This window comes from Onychostruthus taczanowskii, unplaced genomic scaffold (assembly GCF_017590055.1).
Source record: "Onychostruthus taczanowskii isolate IOZ18803 unplaced genomic scaffold, ASM1759005v1 scaffold121, whole genome shotgun sequence".
Classification (NCBI taxonomy): domain Eukaryota; kingdom Metazoa; phylum Chordata; class Aves; order Passeriformes; family Passeridae; genus Onychostruthus; species Onychostruthus taczanowskii.
This window is the reverse complement of record NW_024498363.1, coordinates 1,476,284-1,488,466: the sequence shown is the minus strand read 5'-3', so window position 1 is coordinate 1,488,466 and position 12,183 is coordinate 1,476,284. Positions and strand designations below refer to the sequence as shown.

The 12,183-nt window shown below is 45.5% G+C and overlaps 1 protein-coding gene across 1 annotated transcript in view; it reads left to right on the top strand.

The window, feature by feature from the left end:
* PSD3 (pleckstrin and Sec7 domain containing 3) overlaps positions 1-12,183 on the top strand; it is a 114,836-nt gene that overhangs the window by 39,994 nt on the left and 62,659 nt on the right. The window contains exons 5-7 of the mRNA XM_041395940.1: positions 590-796; positions 901-981; positions 10,101-10,213. Coding sequence (XP_041251874.1) covers positions 590-796; positions 901-981; positions 10,101-10,213 — 401 coding nt within the window. The remainder of the gene's footprint in view (positions 1-589; positions 797-900; positions 982-10,100; positions 10,214-12,183) is intronic.

Genomic DNA, 12,183 nt, shown 5'->3' with positions numbered 1-12,183 from the left:
GGTTCCTTGCTCTGAGTCCTGCATTTTCTAGCAGTGCCTCCCATGGGATGTCACTGCTTATGGGTGACACAGATGCCACTGAGAGTTCTGGTGATACTGTTTTAGATTTAAGGAATTGCGTTGTTTCCAAGACAACTGGGGAACAATGAGGAAGGGACTTGTTCTGACTCAGCTTGGAGTAACTGGTCACCATAGCTTAATTACTGCATTTCTCCTGGAAAATGGTTAATTTCCTGCTTTTAAAGAGGCCTCTTCAAGCCAAGCAAACAATTGGGTTAAAAAATACTAATGCAAGAAACATTAGTGCAGTTGCAGTTGTAGGCTGATAATAGCAAAGAGCTCTTTCTGAAGTGAGCCCGAGTTGAGGATACTTAGCACAGTCAGAAGAAAGTCCATGTTGTTTGTCTGTTAGTTAAAAGTCCTTAACTTCTGCTAAGTCAATGTCCCTATTCTACACTGCTGCTTCAGTTAAGTGGATTTTGTTAACACTGTGTCATCTTGCCTCTGTACAGTTAATTGCTGGCTGTTCTAAGAGGAAACTCTAATGTTATCGTATTTTTCTTCTTTCCATATTCTTTTAATCTCACAGCAATGTTGACCTACAGAATGTGGTGTTAGACTCCAGTGCAGCCATGGGGAGCAGTGAACTTCAGGAGAAAGATGCCACTGGAGCCCTTGGCCACGACCTCAGCAATGGCAGCAGCAGCAATTTGGAAGCAGCCAGGCGCCTGGCTAAGCGCCTCTACCATCTGGACAGATTCAAACGCTCTGATGTAGCAAAACATTTGGGTAAAAAGTATGTGCTGATATGAGGACATGCTTGGCCACATTCTTATTGATGGTTCTGGCAGGGTTCACTCTTGAATGATAACCTTTACTTATTTCTTCGCTTTTCTTTAGCAATGAATTCAGCAAGCTTGTGGCTGAAGAATATCTTAAATTTTTTGACTTCACAGGCATGACGCTGGACTGTTCTCTCAGGTACAATTCCATTTGTGGACTTCATATTCTTATTTTTGTAACAGTGCTGTTTGCAGTTGTCCTGATTTACATGACTGTCCTTTTGGGATGTAAGAAGATGAAGAGAGGACTGTGATGTATTTTGGGGGCAGAGCTTTCCTCTTCTGTTTGGCTTGGTGTGCTGCCCTACTCCTAATGCTACTGGAATGGTGCCACGTGGAGAGGGAAGTATTTAGGTGGACCTCCCTAGGGATGGTCCTTGAAACATTGGAGAAAAGGGTACAGTCACTGGCAAAATAGGGGACTTGTAGTCTGCCAGGTGCTAGTGAGGAATTACAGTGTTGCTTGTAGCTGATCTGCACAGACTGTGGCTGATGCCTTTTAGAGCGTACCCTGCTTTGCTGCACTGCACTAAGACCTGGTGGTGTGGTTTGGCAGTTCCTCTCTCTGTGTCTCCCTGAGGAATCCAGAAATGTGCAGAACAGCAAATGCTTCTATGTGGAAAAAGCTGTAGTGAGTTTGGTAACTGTCGGCGTGGGTGTTTGAAGACCCAACCCTTCCACTTTCTTTGCGTTTTACATTGGAATCAGACCTCAACAACGTTTATTTTCAGTGGTTTTTTTCAGAAGTCAAAACACCAAGTTTGTGTAGCAGCGGCCTAATAGCACAGTTGCTGGTGTTCTGGTGTTTAAGGGGATTTAAATGAGTTTAACTCATTTGACTGAGGTTACTTAAGTGGGAATTTTTTTTCTAATGAAAATCTAGAAGATGTGCACGCACTTCTTAGCCCCTTTGCAAATGCATTTCTGTGGGTCTGATGCCATGAGACCACAACATATCAAAGGCACCCACAAAGTTCTGCCCGCTGAAGGCGGTGGAAATGGAACATGCCTGCACAAACATGAACCACCTGGTCCTGAGGCAGGGGGATTGGAGCCAAGCTGGAGTACCTGCTCAGCGTGACGGGTGGGAGCTGCTGGGCAGTGGGAGGTCTGTTGCTCAGTTCCAGGTTTCAGCAACCCTGAAGCAGGATGCTAAATATACCCTTCTTTTAAATTGTGAAATCCAACACATAATTGCTTTGTGGCATATATTTAGGAGGTCTCTGCTCCCTGTAGATCTCCTGTTAATATTAGTATTTAGGACATCCTCTAAAATGTGTGCAGGCTCATGTAGGACTTAAACAAGCGAAGGGTTTGTTGAGGTTTCAAGAGTAGCTACAGTAATTGCCAGCTCCATGCCCTAAGCATGCAACAGCATCTGGGGACAGAGAATCGTTCCAGAACCTTAGGAAACTGAGGCACGGTACCTCATGCTTGGCAGAGAGTGAGAGAAAACAGTGCTGTTGTTGCTGGCTCACTGAGAAGCTGTGGTTTATTGAGCATTTTGAGGTCACCTGCTGAGATCTACCTCCCAGCTGTTGGAGGCTGTTGTGCAGCATCAGTGACAGGTCTCAGACCTGGGAAGGGTTGTTCCTTCACCGTCCACTCCCTGGATTCATGTTGCCCGTGCACCTCCTGAGTACATCTCTTGCAGCTTCTGCAGGATGGCAGGAGGGAATGTGGTGCTGTTCTGGCTCCTCTCAGTGTGCATTCTGGAGTCCAACCCTGGACATGGGGAGAGCAGACTTAAGGCTGCTCAGGGAACTAGTTACTAAGCTTACCTGGGAAAATGCTTCTGGAGGTGCTGGGATCCATCAGTGCTGGTCACCACCTCATAAGGGCACAGGGGCAGGCAAATCCAGACAAGGCAGAAGGCTAACTTGGATGATCAGAGATCTTCCGGAGCTAACAAAAAAAAAGTGTTTGTCCAATGGGAGAAAGGTCAGGTGATGTGGGAAGAATACAAATTTGCTGCTCACCACTGTAGAGAGAAAATTCTGGCTGACAAAGTTCATCTGGAGTTGAACATTGCCAGTACTTGTGTGGGACAACAAAAAGATTTTTTTTAAAAATTAGTCAATAGAAAAAGGCAATGTAGAATGGCTCAGTGCATTGAGGGACCATGGTTGTGAGAATGATAAACTCCCAGCAGACCCTGAACTTGTGTGGGATCTGTTGCTCCATCTGGATCCTCATGAGTCTATGAGGCCACATGGGATTTATCCAGAAATACTAAAAGAACTGGTTGATGTCATTGTGAGGTCTGTCTTAATGATTTTGGAATGGTCTTGGTCATCTGAAGAGGTCCCAATTGACTGGAAACTGTCTAACCTTCCAGAAGGGCAAGAAGGATGACCCTGGAAACTATAGGCCTGTCAGTCTCAATTCAGTGCTTGGTAAAATAATGCAGAAAATTATTCTGGGAGGTATTGAAAAATACCTGAAAAACAATGCAGTGATTGGTCACAACCACCATGGCTTAATGAGGAAAAGTCCTGCTTAACCAACCAAATTTCATTTTAGGAAGTGACCCACTTAGATGATTCAGGGAAGCCAGTTGATGTGATGTATTTGGATTTCTGTAAAGCTTTTGATGCTATCTTTCAGGACTCTTCTGGAGAAAATGTCCAGCCCACAGCTGGACAAACACATCATGTGATGGGTGAGCCGCTGGCTCATGGGTCAGGCACAAAGGGCTACAGTGAATGGGGTGACATCAGACTGATGTGACCTGTCACTAGTGGGGTTCCACTGGGCTCCATCCTTAGCCCTGTGCTCTTCAACATCTTTATAAATGACTTGCACAGAGGACTTGAACATATAATAAGTAAGATTGATGATACTAAACTGGGAGGAGCTATTCGCTCCCTCAGAGGAAGAGAGGTCCTCTAGGGATACTTTGATGAATAATAGGTCTGGGGAACTACCAACTGTGTGAAATTTAACAAGGGCAAGTGCTGGATTCTGCAGCTGTGATAGACTGGGAAGTGAGCTGCTGGAGAGCAGTGCTGTGGAAAAGGACCAGGGAGTCCTTATGGAGGGAAAGTTGAATATGAGTGAGCAGTGCCCTTGCAGCCAGGAGGGCCAGCTCTGTCCTGGGGTGCATCAGGCACAGCATCAGCAGCTGGGCAAGAGAGCGGGTTGTCTCACTCTGCTCTGCACTGGGGCTGCCTTGCCTCAAGTGCTGGGGCCAGTTCTGGTCCCTTCAATACAAGAAAGATACAAAGCCTACCAGAAGGTGTCCGGGAAAGGTCAACCAAGATGGTGAAGGGCCTGGGAGGGAGGCCAAAGAAGTGGCTGAGGTTCCTTGGTCTGTTCAGCCTGGAGGAGACTGAAGGGAGACTTCATTGCAGTCTACAACTTTCTCACAAGTGGAAGAGGAGGGGCTTGCACTGATCTCTTCTCTGTGGTGACCTGGACAGGATGTGAGGGAATGGCTTAAAGTGTCAGGGGATGCTTAAGCTGGACATTAGAGAGAGGTTCTTTGCACAGCAGGCGATTGGGCACTGGAACACGCTTGCCAAGGAAGTGGTCGCAGCACCAAGTCTGACAGAGTTCAGGAAGTGTTTGGACAGCACTCTCAAGACATGGTGTGATTCTTAGGGGTGTTTTGTGCAGAGTCAGGAGTTGAACTTAATGATCCTTGATGGGTGCCTTCCAGCTCAGTGTATTCTATGTTCTCTGGTGGACAGAAACTCATCCCTGTGGCTCTTGGCTGTAGCATTGTACTCTGAGAGTGAGGAAACTGCCTTGTTTATTTACCAAATATTCTTTCATCAGTTTCCTCTCCAAGTTAGCTTCCAAGGGGGTAAATGTCCTGCAGAGGAGGAGAAGGTGTAGGTCAGTAGTACCTGACATGGGCAAGGAGTGTTGCTGGAAAGAACCCAGACTGGGGTAGGAGACAGAAAGATGGCTGATTCTCAAAATGTGCCTTGAGAGCTGTTGTGAATTTAAGAACAGTATTCCCCAATTTAATGTTCCCACTGAAACACTCCAAAACATGTGCCACTTGCTCCCTTCCCCCTCCCCCTCTCTATGGGGCATCTGGAGTGGAGAGCTGGAGGCACAAAAGGCAAAGATCAAGGGTTGACATAACAACAGTTTACTGGAAACAGTAAATGAAACAAGAAAACAAGGTGTAACAGATACAATATTAATAACAGAGTGTACAAGGGAGGTGAATGATTCACATGCAAGCACTCACCGTGTGGAAACCAGCAATACCCTGACTACTCCACCATGTTACCTGACCAGAATGGACGCCCTCCCCCCCACAACCTGTTCCTGAGGTTGTGCAGAATAACATCAGGCTCCTAGGCATGCTCCTCCTGGCTATTGCAAAAATTAACTGTCCTGGCCAGAATCAGTATGTTTTCCATCCCTTATGCTATACCATCTATATCATGTCCAGGTCCTACACCTCCCAGCTACATATATATGTATGTATATATATATATGTAAATGCAAGCATGAGTATCATTTCCGTAGTCAGTGGCTGTCCTTTCAAGATGTCTGTTGAGTTCATGTAGTCCATGACTGTGGGTTCTGTCTGTTCTAGATGTCTTCCAGGGCAGAAGGGCTTGCTTTCACCTGGTTGCAGTCTGCATCAGGAGCTCGTGACTGGTATATCTGGAACAGTGCATATTCATTCTCTATAGTAGTTATGGCATACAGTGACAGTGCCATTCAGAAAACAGTATTGTACAATTGAACATTACAGACCATTCTCACCCAAAAATTGAATGCCATTGGGGTACACCTCATGTTTCCCTGTCCCTCTACATTACTCATCAAGTGCCATCAGGTCCTTGAGCAAAACCAATCCCATGAATTGATTTGCCTTTCCAGAAAGGTGGGACCAGTCCTGACCATATTCCCTAACACATTTCTCCTTCATACCACAGGGTCTTCATCCCCTGCTATAGTGCATAGTAATTTTGATTGGGCAGGACCAGCTTGATTGCTAGAACCTCTTGTATTAACTAATAAGGTGGCCTTTGCTAAATGCAGATCCCCGTGTTTGAAGGTGCCACCACCCATTGCTTTCAAAGCCATTTTTTGCAGTCCATTGTACTGTTCAGTTTTCTCAGAGGCTGGTGCATAATAGGCAATGTGTTATAACCACTCAATCCTGTGCTCTCTGGCTCATGTGTCTGTGGGACTCCTTTTGAGCTGAGTCCCATTAGTCCAACTCACTTCTTTCTAGGGTGCCATGTTGCTGCAGAAGTTGCATCTCAAGGGCCAGGATGGTGTTTTGGGCCTTGGTGTGAGGCACAGGGTTCATTTCCAGACACCCAGTGGTTATTGCCACTATTATAAGCACTTGTATGGCTTGCCTTGGTGTGTTTGCAGCAGTGTGATGTAACCAGTTTGCCAGGCTGCCCCATATCTGTGTTTCAAACATCACCCACCGTACCAGAGAGGCCTTACCTGCGTGGCCTGCTCAATCACAGCACATGTTTCACAGTTATGGGTAACTGAGGGGCATTGTCCATGGTTAAGTCTGTCCCTTGATCACAAGCCCACATGTATGTTGTGTCTCTTACTCTCACGACCTGAGGCATCTTGAGCCCACTGAGCCAGAAACAATTTGCTCTCACATTGCCAGTCCAGATTAACCCGAACTACTTTAATCTTGGTGGTCTGATCCACCTCTCCATCATTGCGATGCTCCTCAGCATCCTGACTCTTGGGTGCATGTGCATGTCATGATGTTCTTCTACAGCCAGCTTCTCTACCAGGGCAGCGATTTCTTGCCACAATTCATCAGCCCAGATGGGTTTCCATCTGTACTGCCAATTGGCCTTTTTCTGTCAGTCCTGTCACCCAACATAGCATTGCCCACTATTGACAAGTCGGCGTAGGGGTAGATTGCTGGCCATTTCTCTTGTTTAGTGATACCTAAAGCCAACTGGATGGCTTTCAGCTCTGCAACCTGGCTTGATCCACCTTGTCCTTCAGTAGCTTCTGTGACTTGTCGTATAAGGCTGTCTATGGCTGCTTTCTATTTTTCATTTGTTCCTGTGATAGATATAAAAGAAACCGTCAGTAAAGAGATTGTATTCCTTTTCATTTGTAGGTAGCTGATTGTATGGTGGGCCCTCCTCAGCCTGTGTCATCTTCTCTTCTGATTATGATGATGATTGTAGTCTGAAATTTTCAGCTTCAGGCCAATAAGTGATGACTTCCAAGACCCCTGGGTGATGGGGATTTCCTATTCAAGCTCTCTGTGTGGTCAGAGTAATCCAGTTACTCCACAGTGGCAAGATGTGTTGCAGGGACTTTCTCTTTGAATATCCAGCCCAGTGCTGGCAGCTGGGGCCTCAGGAGGGGCTGTGCTTCAATGCCAGTCACTTCTGAGGCAGCTCCAACCCCTTCATAAGTTGCCAGTTGTCTCTGCTTCATTGGGGTTGTAGCTGGTCTCAGATCCTTTGTATGTCAAAGTGTTTCTGTTCCCAACTCCAGAAAACCAGGGGTTGTCGTCAAATCTCCGGATGTACCCTTTTGCCAGCAACTCCCGGAAGGACCGTTCTTCCTGGTTGCACTGTGGAGCATATTTTTTACATTTCTCATGACTGGCTACTGCATGAGCAACCTCGTGTTTAATTTGTTCAAAATCTTATTATTGGTCAGAACCCTGCTTGAAATTGTTCTTCTTTGGTATCACTTGATGGAGAGGTTTTAAAATCTGACTATAATCTGAAATATGCATCCTTCAAAAACCCACAGTGCCTAGGAAAACCTGTGTTTCCTTCTTGATGGTTGGTGGGGACATAGCTACTGTTCCAGTGACCATGTCCATTGGAATCTGATGGACATCCCTCTTGCCATTTTACTACTAAAACCTGAGTTTTCTGGGCAGGTCCCTTGATCTTACCTCGCTGTGTGGCAAAACCAGCCTTCAGGAGGATTTGGATTGTCTTCTCCCCTTTCTCAAAAACTTCTGCTGTGTTGCTTTGCATGATCATGTTGTCAATATATTGGAAGTATTCTAGGACCTCACCCTTTTCCTCACTTCCTTTTCCAGTGCAGTCTGGATTAGTCCAGGATAAATAATGGGGTTCTGTTTCCACCCTTGGGGAAGTCAGTTCCAGGTGTATGTCACACCACTCCAGGTAAAACACTGAGGCCTGCACCCTGCTGTTAAAGGAATGGAGAACAGCATGTTAGCAATGTTGATGGTGGCACAACTTCACTGCTTTGGACTCTAGCTCATACTGAAGTCCCAGCATGTTGGGAACAGTGGCACTCACTGGTGGTGTGACTTTTTTCAGGCCATGATAATCTGTTGGTCCTGGGCTTACACGCTGACCATATAGGACTGTTAAAGGGTTAACAAGTCTTGCTGACCACTCCCTGGCTCTCCAGTTCATAGATCATCTCGTGGGTGGAGGATCATCTCGTGGGTGGGGGTCACAGAGTCCCAGGCGGTGCAGTGTTGTCTATGGTGCAGTAGCCATGTGGTAGCAATTGTTTGTGTTGTTCTTCGACCTCAGCAGTCCCTAAACAGAGGGATCCTCTGAGACACCAGGCAAGGCATTCAGCTGTCTCGTTTCCTCTGTCTCCACAGCAGCTATCCCAAAAATCCTAACAATGCCTTTTTGGGTCCTTGAAATACCTACCCTCTTTTGGGGTAACCTATACTAAGGATGCACAGGGCCTCTGGGCCAGTCACAGTAGGGTGTTTTTGTCATTCATTTCCAGTCATGCTCTCTCCACCTTCCAGTGCAGTCAGCTGTTGGGATCCCCTTGGCACCCCAGAAAGAGATGGATTCTGTCCCCACATGTCTTGGTGGCATCAGGGTACATCATGTGCTGGTGTGAACTAAAGCCTTAGACACACTCTTGTGTGTCTGATGTGCCACACAGTCCAATAGATCTGATTGGCCCTTTCTTCTACCTGGCTGGGGCCTCTGTAGTTCTAGTAATAGTGTATGTTCCTCAGTTCTTGTAAATATGAGCTGGAGGTCCCTTCAAGCGGATCAGAAGTAACATCAGTCCTTATATTAAAAATTAACTCTGTTCTGGCCAGAACCAGGACAGGAGCACAAAGTAGGAAGGACAGAGAAACCCTGTCAAGATTCACTTACTAATTCACTACTTGTGAACTGGATTATTTGCAATACATTACTTGTGAAATTAAGTTATTACCATGCAGATCACACTCTGTGTGGGTGTGAGATTGTTGCAAGTACAGGCTGTCTCTGACCTTTTTTCAGAGAGAAAAAAATTAAAGTTTGTGCGTTGAGACTAGATAGATGTGAATGTTCTAGCAATATATTTAATTCCTCTCAGATCTGGTGTTAGTTTCTGTCTAATGGGATGTTTAAAAATTGTCTGTTAGACAGTCATTCTGTATGTCTTCTCACTTCAGATCCAGAAGTTTTGTGTTTTTATTGTTTTCTTAGAAACATCCTGATAAATGAATGTAGAAGGTAATCTTTGGCTGTGAAATTTAGTTTTTTCTATGTGGGAAGAACAGCAGTGTGGTTAGGAGGAAGTGTGGTCAAGTAGGAGAATAGAAGTGAAAGATGTGTGTCCTCCCCACCTCTCTGCACAGGCTTGCTGGCTATATCCAGTGAGTGCCCAGATGTACACCAGCCCTGCACCTTGGGGTCTTACAAGCAAGAACCTCAGGAGGGTCAAGTTACTCCTCCTGTTGTTGAAACTCAGTGGAAAATGTTGCAAGTTTTCTATCCTTTTCCTCAGAATTTTCAGCAGGTCCAAGTGGTCACACTCCTCCCCGTCTGGTGTGGTCCTGGCCATTCTGATAAGTGACCACACATTCGGTATTAGCTGTGGGTGCTGTGCACTTGCTTGACTTCACCACCTGGAGTAGCTTTTCTGATTTGGAAAGCAGTACTAATGAAGTAAAGTTAAAAGGTGCAGGGGTGGTGGGCAATTAGAAGAGAATAGGGAACATCCTGGATATCTTATCATGCATAAAAAACATGTTCCAAATCCTTGCCCACAGAAAACAAATTTAAAAGTAAGAACAGCTCTTTCAAATAGTGGAATTACTTATTATTTTGTGTATTCAGTAGCTGAGACCGATGGTAATTTAAATCTTCTTTCATTTACTAAAATGTTGGAATTAACTGCATGCAGAATGATAGCTCAATTTCCTAGAAAGACTCCTTGGAACTGAATGTGTGCTTATGTACTTCTTGCTGTGACGTGTGCTTTGTTCTCTGCACTGTGTGAAGCAAAAAGAGGTTTATTACCTTAATTTCACTTTTTTTTCCACTGCTCTTTTAGGAGTTTCTTTAAAGCCTTTTCACTTATTGGAGAAACTCAGGAACGAGAGAGAGTTTTAATCCACTTCTCCAGCAGATACTACCAGTGCAACCCAAACGCCATTTCTTCTCAAGGTAACTTTGTTTGTGATACTGAGGTCTCTATGAACATACGGTGTATGCCTGGAAAATGAAGCTGTGTAGTCACTGTACCACACTCTAGAGACTGTCTCTGGTAAGTATTGAAACCCTCAGCACGAAAGGTGTTCGATGTAAATAGGTCCTCAATGTAAATTCTCAGTTGTGACACTTCCAGATTTGTCCTCGGTTGTAGTTTCTGGTCTTGCTGGCTTCGGTGTGTGGGCGCTTGTACTCCAGCTACACTCGTGGACAAGAATAGGTCCCGTGTCAGGTGAAAGAGAGGCTGTTCGCTTTCTGTGCTCCATTCAGCACTTGCATGCACTGGCAGCAGGTGTGCCAGTTCTTGCCAGTTGTGGGGGTGAATTTTGGGTGCTGTATCCAGACCCTGGCATGGTTTCATCTCGACTAGCTAACATCAGTTATAGTGCTCCTCCATGCCAATGTTTTCAGTCAGTTTGGAAATAAATTATGGAAACAAACAAGTACATAGATCAAACCTGAGAAAACTGGGATTGCAGAAGAGGACAAACTGTCTGTTGGCATAACTGCTGTGTTCAGCCAAACATGCTGGCAGAGCCTTGTGGCCCTGTGATTGCAGCACATGCTGATCACACACTGAAGGAGGAGGTTGAAAAAGAAGGCAATCATCGGTTTAGCTGTACTTTAAGTTTCAAGTGTGAAAAGGAGCTGCTACAGTTGGAGGTAGGCTGTGCCTCCTTACCCCTTGCTTTGTGACCTACCCCTGTTGCAGTGAGATAATGTTTGGGCACTTCGCACCTCTTCAGCTTTACTGGCTGTCATGCGGGGGAGGGAAAAAGTTGGGAGTAAGACAGGATCTGCTTCTGTGCTGTCTCTGTACTATTGCCTTTCTTATTTCAAGAATGACTGCAGGCAGTCAGGTAGAAAAGTGCATCATGTCCAGAGTGAAATAATGACTTGCCTGATGATATGGCTACCTCACTCTAGTCAAGACTGCAAGAGGGATATTGTGGCTTTGGGCCCCAAGTAAGCATTTAAATCCTGCACACTTAACCCAGGATCCTAGTACTATGTACAGTTTGGGCACCACAGTATAAGAAAGATACAAACCTATCAGAGAGTATTCTGAAAAAGGATATGAAGATGGAGAAAGGTCTAGAGGGGAAGCCAAATGAGGAGCAGTGAGATCACATAGTTTGCAGAGTCTGGAGGAGACTGAGGGGAGACCTCATTGCAGTCTACAGCTTCCTTTATGAGGGGAGGAGGAGAGGCAGGCACTGTTCTCTTCTCTGTGGTGGCAGTGATAGGAGCTGAGTGAATGTCTTGAAAGTTGTGTCAGCAGAGGTTTAAGTTGGACATCAGAGAGCGGTTCTTCTCCCAGTGGGTGGTTGGGCACTGTAACAGGCTCGCCAAGGAAGTGATCACAGCACCAACCTGACAAAGCTCAAGAAGTGTTTGGACAATGCTCTCAAGCACATGGTGTGATTGGTAGGGATGTCCTGTGCAGAGCCAGGAGTTGAACCCCATGATCCTTGTAGGGTGCCTTCTAAACTTGCTTGGAAAGGTTATTCAAAAAGGGCTTAAAGTACTACTACTTTTTCTGAGTTGGGCACAAAGAAGAACTTGACAAAAGTTCCCAGAATGTTCACAACCAAAGTTTCCTAGCAAACCTTAGAAAATCAGGAATTTAAACCCAACATACAATCAAAATAATTTCACAGAGCATTGACTTAGTAAACTTAACTCATCCAGTCTTTATTACCCATATTTCAAAACAAAAATTAGGAGTAGAAAAGAGGAAAAAGAGACGAAAAGAAAGAGCAAAAACCAAGATGCAGATACTGCCCTCACTGCTAGTGTGGTTTCAGCTATCCAAAGACAATAGGGACACAACCACATGTCCTGGGGTCTGCTCTGGCTTCCTGTGGCAAGCAGCCCCCTGGGGCACTTCCAGTCATCTGGCCACTCCAGGGCTTGACTGAGGC